We start from the raw sequence: 20,798 nt of genomic DNA on the forward strand, positions 1-20,798 counted from the left end.
CATTTTTTTAAATATATTTTTGGGGGATATTTATTATAACAAAAAGTAAAAAATAATGCGTTTTTTTCAAAATTGTCGCTCTATTTTTGTTTATAGCACAAAAAATAAAAAATTAAATACCACCAAAAGAAAGCTCTATTTGTGGGGAAAAAAGTACGCCAATTTTGTTTGGGAGCCACATCGCAAAAAGTGGTCTGGTTTTTGACCAGCAAAATGGTCCGGGGCTGAAGTGGTTAACAACCTGGAGGATGGGGTAAACAGTTCAATCTCTGTATTTGCGGACAATACTAAGCTAAGCAGGGCAATAACTTCTCCGCAGGATGTGGAAACCTTTCAAAAAGATCTGAACAAATTAATGGGGTGGGCAACTACATATCAAATGAGGTTTAATGTAGAAAAATTGTAAATAATGCATTTTGGTGGCAAAAATATAAATGCAATCTACTCACTGTGGGGAGAACTTCTGGGGGAATCTAGGATGAAAAAGGACCTGGGGGTCCTAGTAGATGATAGGATCAGCAATGGCATGCAATTCCAAGCTGCTGCAAACAAAGCAAACAGAATATTGGCATACATTAAAAAGGGGATTAACTTGAGATAAAACGATAATTCTCCCACTCTACAAGACTCTGGTTCAGCCACACCTGGAGTATGCTGTCCAGTTTTTGACACCAGTCCTCAGGAAGGATGTACTGGAAATGGAGCGTGTACAAAGAAGGGCAAGAAAGCTAATAAAGAGTCTGAAGGATATTTGTTATGTGGAAAGGTTTGCGAGCACTGAACTTATTCTCTCTGGAGAAGAGATGCTTGAGAGGGTATAGGATTTCAAAATTTACAAAAACCATACTGGGGACCCCACAATAGGGATACAACTTTTTTGCGGAAGGGAGTTTAACAAGACACATGGCCACTAATTAAAATGAGAAGAAAATAGGTTTAACCTTAAACTACATAGAGGGTTCTTTACTGTAAGAGCGTCAAGGATGTGGAATTCCATTCCACAGGCGGCGGTCTCAGCGGGGAGCATCGATAGTTTCAAAAAACGATTGGATAAGCACCTGATTGACCACAACATACAGGGATATACAACATTACAATGTAATACTGACATATAATCAAACATATAGGTTGTCTTTTTTCAACCTCATCTACTATGTAACTATGTAAGGCTATAGGAATTTTTTTTATTTATTATCATTAAGGGACACAGGGTAGAAGCAATTCTGAGAAGTAAGGGAGTTCAAAAGTAGTAATCCGATGGTTTTAAGGCTTGTTTACACTGACTGGTAAGTCTGAGTTAGTGTCATCTTAGGTCATCCAGACATCCCACTATGGGGATGTCCTGAAAGTCTAGCCCTTTGAAGAAAAAAACTTTAGCCACAGTGGGCAGACCATAAGAAATGAATTGAAATTATAGTGTTATGTGCCCAAAGCAAAAATGCAGGTAAGGTTGATGCCCCGCAGAGATGGGGACATGAAAGTAGGGGCTCTTAATGTCCACAGTGGCCAGAAAGTCACTTAGAAGGGAAACAATAACTTACCTGGCATATTCCATGCAGAACGTTTGCATTCAAATAAACATTAAATGCTTTTAGGTCCAGAATGATGCATTTGCCCCTATGGCTAATAGGTTTTAATAGAAACTAAAAAATAAAATCTTTTTCTGCTGGAACAGTGGCAATGACTCCATGAGAGAGGAGTTGGGCCAGAGCAGCGTGAAGATCTGGTAGTCGTTATGGTGATGGTGGCAGGTTTGAAAACATGGGGTGGGGCAAAGGCAGAGATCGAATCTCTAGCCTGAAGACCCAGGGAACCACAACCTGTACCAAGATGTTTTGTGGTCCGGGAAAGCACAAATGCTATCCAGTGTCCCCCCACTTTCATTGCGATGAGCACTTGGGTGTCTAAAGTTTGTAATGGAACTTATTCCAGGACCTGGCCTTGTATAGGTCTGGGAGAAATTAAGGCAACTCTTTTGCTGGAGCAGCGGGTGCATTTCCCTCCAGTGAGAGAATTGCTAAAAATGTTAAAGGGAGGACCCCCTGGACACATACACATGGACAGCAGACGCACCGTGCTAAAACTGGTTGAAGTTGCGAGTGTACTAAGAAGGTTTTGACAGTTTGGGGACTTTTCAGAAACCAAATGCAGTTTTGCACTTATTAACCTACACATTGGGGCAATAAGAACTTATATTGTTTCTTTAAGCCTAGGAGTAATGTCAGCAGACTGAGCCTCCTCAAGAACACACTTGTACAATAAAAAAAAAAAAAAAAAAAGAAGAGAGGGGATGTGCTTGATGGGAGTGAAGGAAAACACCAAAGAGCCTGTGAACCCAAGCAGGGGACAACTGTCCAGTCAGTATCAGCTCTGCAGAACAGGACACTGAAAGGAGCTTTTAGTGACGAGTAAACTGGGAGGGTCAGTAGAACCACTACCTCTGTACCCGGGGCTGCTGTTAATCATGGGGAACCATACAGCCTACCTGACAGGGCACCCCCCCCCCCCCACAGCACGTGGGTGATGGTGTACAGCGCCAAACAGACAGTCAGTTTCTGGGCCACTTCCTGCATAACTGTCAAATTAGAGCCTGTGGCTGTGTTTCTACAGCCACTGTGTCTCCATAGAGTAACAGGGGGCTCTAGCTGCATGGACAAACTACTCATTCACACAGGGCCAGCATACCAAGAGATTGAGGGCAGATTCCTCAATCCTTTTTTCTGCAGCCTCAGCTGCACTGCAGAATGAATGAATATGAAAAGTTATGTACAGAAGCTCCTTGTTCATTCACAAACTGAAGCATAGTAAACTTTTACTATGCTTCAGGTATAAATGAACACAGGGATAATTATTACCCATTGCTTACTGTGTTCATTCAAGAAATGGTGCCAGTAAATATATGACATGTTTACTGGTTTCCTCAATCCCCCCGCACTCTCCATCATGACACCCAGCAGGTGTCCTCTACAGGGGGATTGGAGCTTCAGGAAGGGAGAGTGTTAGCAGGGGGACACAATTACTGGAACCAAGCTGGAACAAGAGGAGGAGAAGCTGGGGAGTCATGGGGGATCAATTCCAGTAATAGCTCTGCACCCCGTTGGTCTAGTGAACTGCTATAAATCTATATGGGCCCCTCAAACATGTACTGTACAGGAGGACCGGTATTATCCCTTCAGCAGCGGCCCTCTCTGCGCCTAAATTTTGACATACTGCAAGCATGAGAAGTATGAAAGTTCCTAAGGGATACAAACAAACCAGCTGCAGAAGTCAGGGGAGGCCATATGGACTTCTGCGACTTCATCACTAAGGTAGCAGAAAGGGTATAGGGGGAAGCTTTCAATGGAGCACTGTTGCAGTGGAGGTGGGAAAGGGGTCTGAGCGTGCAGTTGGTAGTGCGGCACATAGGAACAACATACTTGTGACACAAAAAGAGAAAACATAGGCCTATTAGCTAGACTGTCTTCCACATACAAAAAGTGGTACAGTTATCATATGAGCCAATTGGCTGTGACAGAGTCAGAGCACAAGCTCTGGAGCATTAAACCCTGATGGGAATATAAACTTAACATACACCACGCTCCAGAACAAGCATAGCTTTTGTGACTGCAGCCTCAAACAAGGTAAACAGTATCCTAGAATGCCAATGTAGGGGCCAGGGAGAAAAAGCCTATTCAAGATAGTCTTTACCACTTTAGTGTGTGTATTCACTAGGGAGTCATCAGGGACAGGATTACGCCAGTGAGCATATCACTGCCCTGGACGCCAGGTGCCTGCAAAGCACCCCAAGCAGGGCCCAGTGCCCCAAGTTTACAAAGGTCAGCCCCACATTTACATCATGGTGGGGTGTGGGTGCGGCTTCCCAAGGCAGCACCCAGAGTGAGCCAATCTGGAAAACTGCAAAGCGATTGATCCCGGATCTGCAGTTAATAAAGAATCTTGATTAAAGAAAAAATTTCTTACTTAAAAAGGAAAAAAAAAAATGGTTGTTGCTTTTATCTATGAAAAAACATCTCTATGAAAAGATGTCTGTTGTTCTATCTAGAACATTAGCAAAAAACTGAAGCGTGGTACCAGTGGGGTATACCAACCGTTTTGTTGTCAGTATCCAATTCACCTGCAGGTGGCAGTATAACCCACGTTTCAGAATTACTTGTAATTATTTGGATTCCTTGCCCCTTAATGAATGATTGAGAAATACTGTACCAATTGATCTTGTGAGAATTTCAGTTTCTTTGTAGCCACCTGTGCACTTAACATCTCTCAAACAAGGTTATCAGCTTACCAAGCTATCATCTGTAGACCACAAAACACCTGTAAAAATAGAGTCAATAAAAGATACCACAGGACCGACAGGCTGCAAAATATGATTTTCTGTTTCAGGGTTTGGATACGTTTAAAGGCTGGGTTCACACGATTGTGAATTGGATGCAGGTTTTTCCGCATCCAATTCGCATAGCAGGAGATTGTGACTGGCTCTCTATGGAGCTGGTTCACACATCTATGGAGCAGCTCCTGTGCGAATTGCACGGGAGTCCTGTGCATCTTTTGGTCTGGTTCTGCCAAAAATTCAGGCTGAAATCGCACCTGAACCAGTGAATGGAGGATGCACCGGATCCCTTGCTGTGAGTCGCCCCATGCTCTAGTCTGGACCCAGCCTAAGAGTTAATGGTTAATCCAGTCTTCCCCCCAAAAAATGCAAAGTCAACAGTTATAAATAATGGAGCTGCTGACTTTTAATATAAGGACTCTTACCTGTCCAGGGATCCAGCGCTGTCCTCAAACGAGCCAATTCTTCAATGGTTTGTGGCTCCAGGCATCAGCATCTTAACTAAGGGAAACTGGCAGTGAAACCTTGCAGCTTCAGAGCCGGTTTACCATTGCACATTTGCGAGCTGCTCTGCGCTTCGTGAATGGCCCTACAGTCTTTTCTGGGACCTGTGATGTATCCCAGAAGGCTTCGGGGGAAGGAGTGGGGTGAACTTCCGCTAGGATCGCCAATGCGATCGAAGTGGAAGTGGGAGCAGGTACCCAATAAAACCGGGTACCCGCTCCTCCCCGCCCCACAAAAATTGGCAATTGTTAAAGGTGGGGGGGTTGGGATGGACTTTAGGAAGCTTTAAGAAAGAACTAAACCTTCCTATTTTTTACAGCCAAGGAGGCTGCCATCATAGCCATAGTGCTGCACATGTAATCAGTTATGACACCAGCCATTTGATGGCTTGACAGTTCATTTGAAAACACAAGCAACTGTGACAATTCTCATTCACAGCATGTCTTGAACGTAATGGTTTTGGGAAGTAGTTAATGAGTTTAGTTCTGCTTCAACTGTCACTGCACCAAGAGCAGGGGTGCAAAGGATTACAGTCCCACGCTAAAAGCGAACCATATCAATCTTGCAGTACTGAAAATGAATTACGTTGGAAAGGAACTATTAGATAATGGATGTTGGAATTGAACTGCATGCGTTGGGTAGCTATAAATTATGTTTTTTTTCAGACATAGATAAACGGCTCATTTTTTCTTCTGGAACTGCATTAGATCTAATATGTTGTTTGTTTTTCTGCATACTTGGCAAATCTTTCGAACGTAGGTGGCCAATGCACTTAAGCACTAAAGACAAAGCTTTACTTTTTCTTTTCTCTATACTCTATACTTGTACTTTGCATGGTTTTATAATACACTGCCCAAAAAAAATGAAAGGAACACTTTTTAATCAGAGTATATGCATTAAGCCTGCATTCACACTAGCGCAATCTCAGAGATCGCATGTGATTTGCACCTGCACTCCTGCGATCTCTGAGCAATGTGAGTTCAGCCATACAGTTGGATGGGCAACAATGAGACGGCGTCCAAAGCAGGAGAGGTTTTACAAGTGGAAGCCATGACATTTTTTTCCCCCTTACTGATCTTTTCTGACTGTTTTTCACTTGTTTTTCATTTGGCTAGGGTCAGTATCAATACTGGTAGCATGAGGCGATACCTGGACCCTATAGAGGTTGCACAGGTAGTCCAACTCCTCCAGGATGGCACATCACTACGTGCCAATGCTAGGAGGTTTGCTGTGTCTCCCAGAACAGTCTCAAGAGCATGGAGGAGATTCCAGGAAACAGGCAGTTACTCTAAAAGAGCTAGACAGGGCTCTAGAAGGTCTATAACCCATTAGCAGGACCAGTATCTGCTCCTTTGTGCAAGAAAAAACAGGACGAGCACTGTGAGAGCCCTACAAAATGACCTCCAGCAGGGCACTGGTGTGAATGACTCTAAGGCCGCGTACACACGGGCGGACTGTTCGCCCAACTTTGTCCGCTGAACAGTGTTTGGGCGGACAGTCCGCTCGTGTGTGGGCTTTCAGCGGACAGTTTCAGCGGACAGTTTGACGAACAAGGTTTTTCGGAATTTCCGAAAAACTGTCCGCTGAAACTTTGTTTCAGCGAACAGTCCGCTCGTGTGTAGGCTTGTTCGTCAAACTAAGTTCCGCGCATGCTCAGAAAGGATTTACACGCCGAAAGTTATAATGCAGTGTATAGGACGTCGTATTTTTCGTCCCGTCGTACGTGCCGTTCACGTCATCGCGCACGGTTTCAGCAAACTGTTCGTCCGTCGTGTGTGGCCATGTCCGTCCATGCTAATTTTGAGCGGACTGTTTGCCGAAACAGTTTGACGGACAAAGTTGGGCGAACAGTCCCCGCGTGTGTACGCGGCCTAACCAAACAATCAGAAACAGACTTCATGAGGGTGGCCTGAGGGCCCAATGTCGTCTAGTGGGCCCTGTGTGCTCACTGCCCATCACAGTGGAGCTTTATTGGCATTTCCCGTTGAGCACCAGAATTGGCAGGTCCGTCACTTGTGCCCTGTGCTTTTCACATGTGAGCACATGTGACAGACGTGAAAGGGTCTGGAGAAGCTGTGGAGAACGTTATGTTGCCTGTAACATCTTTCAGCATAACTGGTTTGGTGGTGGGTCAGTGATGGTCTACAGGGGGCATACATGCAGGCTAGACAATAGCACCCTGAGTGCCATTAGGTCTCAGGATGAAATCCTTGGACCCATTGTCAGACCCTACACTGGTGTAGTGGGTCCTAGGTTCCTCCTGGTGCACAACTATGCCTGGTTCCATGAGAGTATGCAGCAAGTTCCTGGCGGATGAAGGAACCAATGCCATTGAATTGCCCCCACTCTCGCCTGACCTAAATCGAATAGGACACCTCTGGGACATTATGTTTCGGTCCATCCAATGCCGCCAGGTTGCACCTCAGTCTGTTCAGGAGCTCCGTGATGCCCTGGTCCAGATCTGGGATGAAATACAAAAGGACACCATCTGTCATCTAATAAGGAGCATTATTATACTGTTCAAAAAAAATTTAATAACACTTTAAAACACAAAAAAATATAATGCTGTATATCTATACTGATATGGACTGGGTAAGGTGTTAAGAACGTAAAGACGCCACATCGTTTGATGGAAATGAAAATGATCAACCTACAGAGGGCTGAATTAAGACACCCCAATAATCAAAGTGAAAAAAATTATGCAGCAGGCTAGTACATTTTGCTGAAATTTCATTGCAAAAACTCAAAATGGTACGAAGTCGTTTGTATGGCCCCCATGTGCATGGGTCGTTTGTATGGCCCCCGACGTTGCATGCCTGACAACACAAATATACACACACACACACACACGGTTCACTGTCATGGTGTACGTTGCCCAGAATTCTCACCTAGGCAGGTTGAAGGGCTCCAGGGTGCTTGTTTAATTTGGAGGAGACTGTGCTTTCAGTTTCCCCTGTAATTGGTAAAAATCCAGTTGGGGACCTGCAGTCTGGAGATTTCATAGTGATCTGGGTGGGAGGAAATCTCCAGTCCTGGGACCAGGATTTAGGAATAGTCAGGACACTGATTGTGCAGGTGGATTCAGGGCTTTTTTTGTAAGGCTCCATGCACACTGGAGCTCATAAACTGCAGTTTATTGGAGTTTGGGCGTTTTTTTTAAAAGCCCATAAACTCCACTCTATGTTAGCCTATGTGTCCATGCACACATGGACGTTTTTCAGCTTTAATGAGCAGTGGAGTTTATGGGCTTTTTTCTGAACGTCAGAAATTCACGTTCAAAGTACCGTTTTTCACTGCCAAAAAACGACAAACGCTGATAAACGCTTATAAACGCTCATAAACACGCGTTAATTAGTGTTCGGCATTCTATTTTTTCAATGCATTGTGGGAGTTTGGAATGTACTGTGGGATTTTTGGAGTGTCCTCTGTGTATTTTTATTAAAAACGCCCAAAAAACCTAATGCTAATAAACGCTCATAAACGCTAGTACAAAACGCTGTTAAAAGCAAGTTTTTTAACCAGCGTTTTCTGCCAGCAATCTGGTGTCCAGAAAAAGCTTTTTTGAGCTTCAGTGTGCATGGAGCCTTAGAGTCAGGACCAGGGATCTGGGTTCCACCCTCCTGAGGAGTCCATGTGGGAACAAGGGAGTAGCCACAAGCATTCATGTCTGCACGGTACAGCCTGACAGAGGACCGAGGCATAAAGCTTGAGCAGTAGTGCTGCTAAAGAGAGCCAGGAGGCTGAATATCTTTTTGCATTGACGGTGAAGCCCCTGCGTGGGAATCCATGGACTATATATTTTTGTTTACTAAAAGTGGACCAACAGCCCTTAAAAATGGCAGAACTGGAATGGACTACTCACTGGTGAGCTCTACACTTAAGCTAAATAACCCCCAAACATTACAATAAACAATATTGTCAAAAGTATTGGGATGCCTGCTTTTACACGCACATTAACATTAATGGCATCCCAGTCTTAGTCCATAAGGTAAAATATTGAGTTGGCCCACCCTTTGCTGCTATAACAGCTTCAACTCTTCTGGGAAGGCGGTCCACAAGGTTTAGGAGTGTGTCTATGGGAATGTTTGACCATTCTTCCAGAAGTGCATTTGTGAGGTCAGGCACTGATGTTGGATGAGAAAGCCTGGCTCATAGTCTCTGCTCGAATTATCCCAAAGGTATTCTGTTGGGTTGTGCAGGCCAGTCAAGTTCCTGCACCCCAAACTTGCTCATCCATGACTTTTTGGGACTTGCTTGGTGCACCGGTTTAATTAATTTGGTGGAGTGTGGATTATGGTGTGGGGTTGTTTCTCAGGGGTTGGACTTGGCCCCTTCATTCCAGGGAAGGGAATGCTTAAGACATCAGCATATTAAGACATTTTGGATAATTTCATGCTCTCTACTTTGTGGGAACAGTTTGGGGATGGCCCCTTCCTGTTCCAACAGGACTGCGCACCAGTGCACAAAGCAAGGTCCATAAAGACACGGATAAGCGAGTTTGGAGTGGAGGAACTTGACTGGCCTGCCCAGAGTCCTGACCTCAACCCAACAGAACACCTTTGGGATGAATTGGAGTGGAGACTGTGAACCAGGCCTTCTTGTCCAATATCAGTGCCTGACCTCACAAATGTGCTTCTGGAAGAATGATCAAACATTCCCATAGACACACTCCTAAACCTTGTGGACAATCTTCCCAGAAGAGTTGAAGCTGTTAGAGCTGCCTTCCACAGCTAATCACCAAGACTTTATGCTAGCGCTCTCACAGGTAAATGCAGTTTGGCAAAAACACAGGTGTGAATCTAGCCTTAAACATGGATGTGTGGCTGTGTATGTGCAGCTTCATCCCTATTCACTTACACAGGTTGCCTGTACACAACTACAGGTGGCTCCGGATGTGCAAACGAATGCTGTACTCTGGACCCTACAGCAAGAAAAATACTAGGTAGTACTCTTTGTTTATGAGATGGCTGGGCAGTTGTGTTTGCCATAATTAACTCTGTCTGTACTGTGCAGGCAGACCTTTATTTGCAATTGTAACTCGATTTGAACATGGGCTGTCTTTATAAATGGTTAAAGGTAGAGAGGCTGCTAGTTGTGCATTGTATGTTAAGAGGAGAGACTTGGGACATGCGTACAGTAGCATTGTTCAAAAAAACCTTGCAGTCAGCCATGACACTTCTTCAGAAACATCTAAAAAGGAACACTTTTTTTTATATTTCAGCACTCTGTGTACATAGGAACACATAACAAACACATTGGGGCTTTCTCATATTTGACTACAAGAGTGGCAATATGCTTTAGGCATTCAGTAGCCAAAGCAATTCTAAAAGAAAGGCAATTGCGCTCAAAACTGGCTTTGTGAGATGGTGTCAGCTACCTTTTTTATTTATTATTTCAATATACTTATTAGGAGAATAGCATAACACAAATGCACAGAGTGATTCACTCAAATCCATGCAAACAGCAGAAAAAGTGTCAAGTGTGTTACTGTACAGAAAGCAGACTTTTGGCCCAATACCTAAGAGTTTTATATCTCAAAGCTCCAAAACACCCATCAAGTGTGTCACTTGAAGTGTGTGAAAATGTACATAGGTTTTTTTTAGCTACAAGCTTCCAGTGCTTGTTGTAGGGTTGCACTGATACCAATACTGGTATTGGTACTGATACTAAGCATTTGCCTGAGTATCGATACTCATGCAAATGCTCAGATACCCAAAACCTCCTGGCTTGGTTTTTCCAGCGGTCAGTGGGATTTCCCCACTAACAGCTGAAATGTAAAGAAATGGATGGTGGCAATTATTAGGGCCACCAAGTCCTTAACAACCAATGACATTTCAGCTGTCAATTCTGCCCCCCTTCTCCACCCCCACCGTTCATACCACACCAGCCCTTATGTCCTGGCCCAGCTCTGCAAACTGAGTGGGGGAGCTGGAGGTAAAGCAGATGGGGACTCTAAAATTCTGTGTACCAATGAGCTAATCCCCTGCTGTGCAGCTATTTTTTTTTTTTTAAAAAACCTCTCCGGGTCCCCTGTGTTTAGTGGGTGCCTGGGGACAGAAAGCGGACCATTAAACCACTTTCGGGTTTAGGCGGATTAATCCACAGCAGCACTCCACACAATTACATTGAAGGCTGGCCTCTGCTATATCAGTACTCTGTGGCAAGTCGGGAGCTTTGCTGTGGTATAATCTGCCTAAACCCGGAAGCAGTTAAACCCTTAAGGACCGCCGCATGGCAATGTACGTCGGTACAATGGCACCGACAGGCACAAGCATGTACATGTACGTGTTCGCCTTCCAGCGGGTGGGGAGTCCGATCGGACCCCCTCCCGCTGGATGCGGCGGTCCGTTTCGCTGCAGGAGCGATCCGGGATGAGGGTATGGCCGTTGGTTTCTGGCCATCCCCTCTCGATCGCTCCTGGCGAATGAGAAGCTTCCTCCCACTGTGTATAGTAAACACAGGCAGGGAGGAAGTGATGTCATTCTCCTCGTCCGGTCTTATTGACCGGACTGCGAGGAGAGGACATAGTAAGTGTGCACCAACACTACACTAACACATAGGCACACACAGGCACACAACCCCCCCCCCCCCCCCCCAGTCACATTGTCACTGATTGCAGTGATCATTTATTTTCTGATCACTGCATTCAGTGTCAGCTGTGACAGTAAAAGCTGTCAGGGCAGTTAGTGTTAGGTCCAGGGTAGCCCCCTCCCATCCCCCAATAAAGGTTTAACCCCCTGATTGCCCCTAGTTAACCCTTTCACCCCCTTTTGCCAGTGTCACTAAGCGATCGTTTTTCTGATCGCTGCATTAGTGTCACTGATGCCGCTCGTTATTTTTTTAGGTTCACCGCCAGGTTTTTATAGCGCTAGGTACCCCCATATACTACCCATTAATGGTTTTAACCCCCTGATTGCCCGGAGTTAACCCTTTCACCAGCGATCACAGTATAAGTGTCACTGGTGACGCTGGTTAGCCAGTTAGTTATTTAGGTTCCCCGTCAGGTTTTTATATAGCGCCAGGGACCCCCATATACTACCGAATAAAAATTTGCACCCCCTGATTGCCCCTAGTTAACCCTTTCACCAGTGATCACCGTATAAGTGTTACAGGTGACTCTGGTTAGTTTGCTTTTTATAGCATCAGGGCACCCGCCATTTATTACCCAATAAAGGTTTAACCCCCTGATCACCCGGTGGGTGATATCAATTAGGTTTTAGGGTCAGGGTCTGCGTCGCCCCTGGCAGCGCTAGGTTAGTGCCAGTACCGCTAACATCCACGCGCAAAGCATACACCTCCCGTAGTGGTATAGAATCTGAACAGATCAATATCTGATCTAAACAGATCTATACTAGCGTCCCCAGCAGTTTAGGGTTCCAAAAAAACGCATTGTTAGCGGGATCAGCCCAGATACCTGCTGGCACCTGCGTTTTGCCCCTGCGCCCAGCCCACCCAAGTGCAGTATCAATCGATCACTGTCACTTACAAAACACTAAACACATAACTGCAGCGATCGCAGAGTTAGGCCTGATCCCTGCGATTGCTAACAGTTTTTTTTGGTAGCGTTTTATATTTAAATCCTGAAGGCAGTGCTTGGTTTAGGGGTCCCGTACGCGGCTAGGCTCCCAAAAAGTCCCCCACATGTGGTATCCCCGTACTTAGGAGAAGCAGCAGAATTTATTTTGGGATATAATTTGACTTATGCCCATAGCATGTGTGAGCAATATATCATTTAGTGACAACTTTGTGCAAAAAAAATAAAAAATTGTAATATTCCTGCAACTTGTGGCAAAATATTTCATGGACTCAACATGCCTCTCAGTAAATAGCTTGGGGTGTCTACTTTCCAAAATGGTGTAATTTGGGGGGGTTTTGTGCTATTTTGGCATTTTATGGCCTTCGAAACTGTGATAGGTAGTGAGGAGTGAAATTAAAAATTTGCACCCTTAGAAATCCTGAAGGCAGTGATTGGATTTCGGGGTGCCGTACGCGGTTAGACTCCCAAAAAGTCCCACATATGTGGTATCCCAGTACTCAGGAGAAGCAGCAGAATATATTTTGGGGTGCAATTCCACATATAACTATGGCATGTGTGAGCAATATATCATTTAGTGACAACTTTTTGTAAACTTTTTTTTTTTTGTGTCATTATTCAATCACTTGGGACAAAAAAAAAATATTCAATGGGCTCAACATGCCCCCCAGCAATTTCCTTGGGGTGTCTACTTTCCAAAATGGGGTCATTGGAGGGGGGGGGGGTTTGTACTGCTCTGCCATTTTAGCACCTCAAGAAATGAGATAGGCAGTCGTAAATTAAAAGCTGTGTAAATTCCAGAAAATGTACTCTAGTTTGTAGACGCTATAACTTTTGCGCAAACCGATAAATATATGATTATTGACATTTTTTTACTAAAGACATGTGGCTAAATAAATTTTGCCCTAAATGTATGACTAAAATTTAGTTTATTCGATTTTTTTTCTTATAACAAAAAGTAGAAAATATCTTTTTTTTCTCAAAATTTTCGGTCTTTTTCCATTTATATCGCAAAAAATAAAAATCGCAGAGACAATCAAATACCATCAAAAGAAAGCTCTATTTGTGGGAAGAAAAGGACGCAAATTTCGTTTGGGTACAACATTGCATGACCGCGCAATTACCAGTTAAAGCAGTGCAGTGCGAAATTGTAAAAAGACCTCTGGTCCTTAGGCTGAAAATTGGTCCGGGGCTGAAGTGGTTAAACAGTCCGCTTTCTGTCCCCTGGCACCCACTGAACACAGGAGGCCCGGAGAAGTTTTTTTTTTAAAATAGCTCATTGGTGCACAGAATTTTGGAGTCCCTGCCCACTCTACATTCAGACCCCCACCGAGTTCCCCCTAGCCCAGTTGCCCAGGAGGAAGAGACAGGACCAGATATATCAGCAGTGCTCAGCTGGTCTCAGGCTGCCAGCTCCAGAGGATCCACCTGCATGAGAAGCTGCATCCCAATCGCCCCAGCCCTCAACTACCCTGCCCTCACTTACCCCCTACTACCACCCCCACCCTCACTTACCCCCCTACTTCGCCCTACCCTGCCCTCACCCAACTCCCTAATGCATCCCCACCCCCGCCCTAAACCAACCCTCTACCTACTCTTCCTAGGCAGTATGCGTAATTGGTATCGGTACTCGTACTTGGTGTAATGGCATCCCTAGTTTGTTCTATCAATAGACTTAACACCTAAAAAAAATGTGCATATTGTGCATCGTTTCCCCCCTAATAATTTGTTTTCCAATGGCTAAAAATACTTAAATGGGCATTCCAGCCAATACATTTTTTTTTAAAGTCAGCAGCTACAAACACTCTAGCTGCTGACTTTTAGTAAGGTCACTTACCTGTCCAGCGATCCCGCGATGTCGGCCGCCCCGAGGCCGATCCGTCCATCAGATCGGCTGCTGGCGCCTCTTAACGAAGGGAAACAGGCAGTGGAGCCTTGTGGCTTCACTGCCCGTTTCCTACTGCGCATGCTCGTGGTGCTTTGTGAATGGCCCCATTGTTTTCTGGGAAACACACATGTCCCAGAAGGCAACGGGGCCACTCACCGAAAAGGAGGAAGCGCAGTGGAATTGGAAGAGGCAGATTAGGAAGACTGCCTAGCAACAGCGGTTTCAGGTACCGTATTTATCGGCGTATAACACGCGCCGGCGTATAACACGCACTCCAAGTTTAGGAGGGAAATTTAAGGAAAAAAAACTTACATTTAAATGCCCATCAATGCAGCCTTATCAGTGTCCATCTGAAGCCTTGTCAGTGTCATTTGCACCCTTGTCATTGCAGCCTGTCCGTCATGCAGTTTGTCCGTCATTGCAGCCTCGTGCATAGTTGTCCCCTCAGCTTTTGTTTTTAAAAATGGCGCCAAGATGTCCTTTGTATCTGGGCGCGCCCAGAAGTTCTCATCGGTTTTCGGCCGTACTCGGAGGCTTTCGGCCGCCTCGGAAAGCCGCGAGAAGGGCCGAAGGCAGCTGAGCCACCCAGAGCCCTAAAATCGCAAAGAAATCACAGCGGATCGCCGTATAACACGCACCCGCGATTTTCCAGATTTTAAGGGGAAAAAAGTGCGTGTTATACGCCGATAAATACGGTAAGTGAAATTTGTTTTTTTATTTTATTTATTTTTTTAAGATTATTAATGCATTTTTTTTTTTTTGGGTGGCCCTCCACTTTAAACCATGCTCATGCAAAAATGCTCATAAAAAAAAAAAAAAAAAAAAAAAAAAGGCTGTACAGAGACTAAAGATGCAAGTGTAAATGGCAAGCCTTAAATTTATTGTAAAGCCTTTTTTTTTTTTTTTTTACATGTTATACTTACCTCTTCCGTGCAGTTGGTTTTCCTCCTCTTCTCGGCTCCCTCTTAGCTGCTTCTGGCCCCTCCCTTCTATTGAGTGCCCCCACAATCAGCAGCTTCCTATGGGGACATCCGAGTCACAGCTCTGTGTGTCTATTCAGACATGGAGCATGACCCAGCCCCCCCCCCCCCGATTGGCTGACTGACTTTGATTGACAGCCACGGGAGCCAATGGCGCTGCTGCTGTGTCTCAGCTAATCAGGAGGAGTGTCCCAGATGGCTTTGACATTCGTGGACATCGCTTGAGATGGGGCTCAGGTAAGTAATTAGGGGGTTACTAAACCCACAACAGTAAAATCAGTCTGTATATGCAGCATGCTTGTTATACTCACCATGGAACTGAAGGAGTCAATCCTGTGCATTGTGTAAAAAGGCTGTTTTACCCTGTATGCATAGATCCTCCCCTTCCTGCACTGTCTATCTGGGGAAGGCCAGCTAACACAGGCAGGGTAGCCGACCTGCACATGCTCAGTTGTGTCTTTTATGCTGGAGAGAACATTTACTTGTACTCAGAGCTAGCCAGGTCAAACAATAGTAATACTTTTTTTTGTAATTTTAGATTAAGTGGTGTAATAATCTTTGTTGGGCACCTGTTCAATGAGAAGGGACATATGATGGGGCCAATCTTCCCCAATAGAAAAAAAAAATCTTGACAGGGGTTTTAACTCCAGTCACCGATACTACAAATCATTTTTCTTCCCATTATCATCATACAGGTACTTGCATCACCAACACTCAAAACCTCATGAAGACACTGCAAATGACCGTACAGAGCAGCAATCCCATCTAGCTCCATTAAGATATGTTAAGGAGATTTTAACAGATCAGATTATGTGAGACACATTTGGAGCTAATCTGAGAAATCTACTACAGAATACCACTAACAGTACTAGTGCTTATGACAAGTGTAGATTATTCTGGGAGACACTAATCTATTCAATAGAATAAATCATTTCAATATTTTATTTTGATTTGGGCTATTTAAAGGGCACATTTTTACAGTGATGGAATGCATGTGTGCCTGTTCTTTTAAAGAGGAAGTAAACCCTGATGGTTGCTGCTGGTACTGGGGAGCTACAGTTCACTGAGGGAACCATGAATGCCAAAATGTACTGTGACATACTGAAGCAGAGCATGATCCCCTCCCTTCAGAGATTGAATTGCAGGGCAGTATTCAAACATAACAACTACAAACACACCTCCAAGATAAACACTGCCTTGCTAAAGAAGCAAAGGGTAAAGGTGATGGACTGGCCAAGCAGGTCTCCATTGGGCATCTGTGGGGCATTCTCAAACAGAAGGTGGAGAAGCGCAAGGTCTCTAGCATTCACCAGCACTGTGATATCATGGAGGAGTGGAAGAGGACTCCAGTGGCAACCTGTGAAACTCTGGTGAACTCCATGCCCAAGAAAGTTAAGGCAGTGCTGGAAAATGGTGGCCTCACAAAATATTGACACTTTGGGCCCAATTTGTACATTTTCACTTAGGGGTGTACTCACTTTTGTTGCTAGCGGTTTAGATATTAATGTATACTAAAAAGTGATTTTTCTAAATTAATAAATTTGTAGATAAAAAATAAATAAATAAATATATGTGAATTCATCCAGTGCAAAAATTCTGAAAAAGTAGCCAAACTACTACCGGCAATAAAAGTGCATAAAATATCAATATGACATGAATAATAAAGTGCATCAACAATAACGAAATACAAATAATCTCAGTTACAAAATGCATGCAGCAGTGCAAATAGTGCAAAATCACCTAACATATTACTGCCATAATTCTAAAAAATATTGAATAACCAGTGCTTAAAAATTGAAGTATAACAAAAATAATAATATAATAAAATAATAAATAAATATATATATATATCTATATATATATCTCAATCGCAAAATCCATGCAGCAGTGTGAAATCGTGAAAAATCACATTACGGCACTCAAAAAATATTTTTTAAAATATATATATATGTAAACATTAACTATCCAGTGCAAAGTGAAACAAGTGTGTAAACAGTCCACTCCAAAATTGTGCAATCTGTTTAGTAATTGATGGTATTCATGCAATGTGAGAAATCAGTATGGTGTTCCCTCTTCCTTTGCCTTTCAGTGCTTTACATGCACCCCTTGTTTCCCCCAGCCTCTCACCTCCAATAAAGGTCTAGGCGAGAGGCTGGGGGAAACCAGGAGTGCATGTAAAGCACTGAAAGGCAAAGGAAGAGGGAACACCATACTGATTTCTCACATTGCATGAATACCATCAATTACTAAATGGATTGCACAATTTTGGAGTGGACTGTTTACACACTTGTTTCACTTTGCACTGGATAGTTAATGTTTACATATATATATATATATATATATTTTAAATAATATTTTTTGAGTGCCGTAATGTGATTTTTCACAATTTCACACTGCTGCATGGATTTTGCGATTGAGATATATATATATATATATATATATATATATATATATATATATATATATATATATATTTATTTATTTATTTATTATTTTATTATTTTTGTTATACTTCAATTTTTAAGCACTGGTTATTCAATATTTTTTAGAATTATGGCAGTAATATGTTAGGTGATTTTGCACTATTTGCACTGCTGCATGCATTTTGTAACTGAGATTATTTGTATTTCGTTATTGTTGATGCACTTTATTATTCATGTCATATTGATATTTTATGCACTTTTATTGCCGGTAGTAGTTTGGCTACTTTTTCAGAATTTTTGCACTGGATGAATTCACATATATTTATTTATTTTTTATCTACAAATTTATTAATTTAGAAAAATCACTTTTTAGTATTAATCTAGTTAGCGCCACATAAAACACCTCCTGTATTTTTATTTTGAGTGGAGAGAACACTTTTATTTGTGAGCAGCTTTCTATAGTTCATACTCATTTTTCCTAGCGAAGGTGTTGCGCAACAAGACTTTCCCATTTTTAGATATTAATGTGTTGTGTGTTGAGCTATTTTGAGGGGACAGCAAATTTAGACTGTTATACAAGCTGTACACTCACTACTTTACATTGTAGCAAAGTGTAATTTCTTCAGTGTTACATGAAAAGATATAATAAAATATTTACAAAAATGTGAAGGATGTACTCACTCTGTACTCTGCTGTTTCAGTTAATAAAATGGATTATCAGATAATTTTTTTAATAGAGGGTGTGGATTATGGATTGGTATAACTCAGCAGGTTTTGTGCCATAAATTAACATCCTATTTTATTGTGGCCCTTTAAATGTGTATAGTTACTCGTTTTTTTTTTTACTTTCAACTCTTTACTTAATCTTAAAAGCGGAGCTACACCCAAAAGTGGAAGTTCAACTCATTTGTCTCCTCTCCCCCTCTAATGCCACAATTGGCACCTTTCAGGGAGGGGAGGGGGGACAGGATACCAGTCTTTGACAGGTATTCTGTTCCCACTTCGCCCATGAAGTCACCGTGGGGCTCCCTCCTCCTCATTGCCAGGCCAGTAGGTCAGAGGAGTGAGACCTCGCGCATGCGCAGTAGGGTTCCTGGCGTGAAGCCAGAAGGCTACACTGCCGGGTTCACATACCCGCAATGGCGGCATGGGAATGGAAACATCAGCTGCAGTGCCAACATCACTGGACTCCAGGACAGGTAACTATCCTATCATTAAAAGCCAGCAGCTGCAGTATGTGTAGCTGCTGGCTTTATTTTTTTTTATTTTTTTTGGGAGGACCTCCTCTTTAATTGGATTTATATTAACATGCTAGGCCAAATGGGGAAAAAGGTGGTTGGTAAATAACTAGCAGTAATAATTTTGTGTGGGTCTTGGAGTCATAGGGGCACAGTTGTTGCTATTAAGGCACTGCGTGTGCCTGTGTGAAGAGACGTATAAGCTTATATACTGTATGGTCAAACAAGGAGTGCAGGAGTAATTTATGATGATGTAATAAAAATTACTTGCCATATCATCAGGGGTTTATGCATGACAGTAATCATGGAATAGTCATTACAATGTGAGCATCAATGTCAAACATACTGATTAGTAACCCATAGGTGCCCAAGATGTATATCTATATGCAGCCACTAAATGGTTAAAATCAATTCAATGGCATTCCACAGATCCAGAGATAAAAAGGGAGCTATCAAATTTCCAGGCTCCCCTTCCCCACCATCACTGGGGCGGCAGCAGAGGCCGAGCCAAAGTTTTGATGTCACTACCAAAAAGGGGAAATTTGACATTTATATGTACAGTATTTATACTGCTAGTTGTAAACTGCAGATAAAAAAAAAAAAAAGTATGGCTTGAATCATATACCGTATATACTCGAGTATAGGCCGACCCGAATATAAGCCGAGGCCCCCAATTTACCCCCAAAAAAACTGGCAAACTTATTGACTCGTGTATAAGCCGAGGGTGAGACATGCCTGTCCATCCCTGTGTGTGTGTCCGTCCATCCCTGTGTGTCCGTCCATCCCTGTGTGTCCGTCCATCCCTGTGTGTCCGTCCATCCCTGTGTGTCCGTCCATCCATCCCTGTGTGTGTGTGTGTCCATCCATCCATCCATCCCTGTGTGTGTGTGTCTCCATCCATCCATCCATCCATCCCTGTGTGTGTGTGTCTCCATCCATCCATCCATCCATCCATCCCTGTGTGTGTGTGTGTCTCCATCCATCCATCCATCCATCCCTGTGTGTGTCTCCATCCGTGTGTGTGTGTGTGTGTGTGTGTGTGTGTGTGTGTGTGTGTGTGTGTGTGTGTCCAGCCTACCTTTGTCCCGAGCCTCCGTCCCGTGCCTTGCCTCCTTGCCTCCGTCCCGTGCCGTGACTTGCCTCCTTGCATCCGTCCCGTGTCGTGCCGTGCCTTGCCACCGCCGTCCCGTCCCGTCCCGTGCCGTGCCTTCCCTTGCCTCCGTCCCGTGCCCTCTTCGTCGGCGGCCATTGTAAAGTTCAAAAGCTGCGCCGCCGCCTTCGCCTGTGATAGGCGGAACACTGAATTTCCCAGCAGCCTGTGTTCCGCCTATCACAGACGTCGTATCATCCTCGTCCGTAGTACGAGGATGATACGATGTCCGTGATAGGCGGAACACAGGCTGCTGGGAAATTCAGTGTTCCGCCTATCACAGGCGAAGGCGGAGCCGGAGGCGCGGCTTTTGAATAGAATGGCCGCTGTCTGTCTGCTCGACACGCTGATCGAGCGGGCAGACAGCGATGACTCGAGTATAAGCCGAGGGGGGCACTTTCAGCCTCAAAAAAGAGGCTGAAAATCTCGGCTTATACTCGAGTATATACGGTACTTACAAAAAAAAAAAAAAAAAAAACACACTAAAGCTGGTAGTTAGTTCTCTCAGATGGAATAAACAGAAGTTAAATCAAAGATAAGATCTCAAAATGGCAAACAGCAATCGCTCTAAAAAAGATATATAAAAGAATAGAAGTGAACTATATATGTAGATGGCTATATTAAGTAAAAACTAATCCAGGGAAATTTCCTAATCAAAGTTTTTTTACCAGCATGTAACAGATGTGCATGGAAGCAATACATTCTGTCAGGGCTGTGCTCAGACATTCCTTCTCTGAGCTTGCTGTTCAGCTGT

General features: G+C 43.7%; 1 protein-coding gene across 3 annotated transcripts in view; it reads right to left on the reverse strand.

The window, feature by feature from the left end:
* Nucleotides 1–20,798, reverse strand: part of ERICH1 (glutamate rich 1) — a 136,352-nt gene that overhangs the window by 35,560 nt on the left and 79,994 nt on the right. For 2 of the 3 annotated variants that reach the window (XM_077487759.1, XM_077487761.1), the window contains one exon: nucleotides 450–542. The exons of the other annotated variant lie outside the window; for it this stretch is intronic. In XM_077487759.1, coding sequence (XP_077343885.1) covers nucleotides 450–542 — 93 coding nt within the window. The remainder of the gene's footprint in view (nucleotides 1–449; nucleotides 543–20,798) is intronic. 3 annotated transcript variants of the gene reach the window in all.

Source organism: Lithobates pipiens, unplaced genomic scaffold (genome assembly GCF_037356315.1).
Source record: "Lithobates pipiens isolate NorthernLeopardFrog02 unplaced genomic scaffold, aLitPip1_a1.2 Scaffold_18, whole genome shotgun sequence".
Taxonomy (NCBI): domain Eukaryota; kingdom Metazoa; phylum Chordata; class Amphibia; order Anura; family Ranidae; genus Lithobates; species Lithobates pipiens.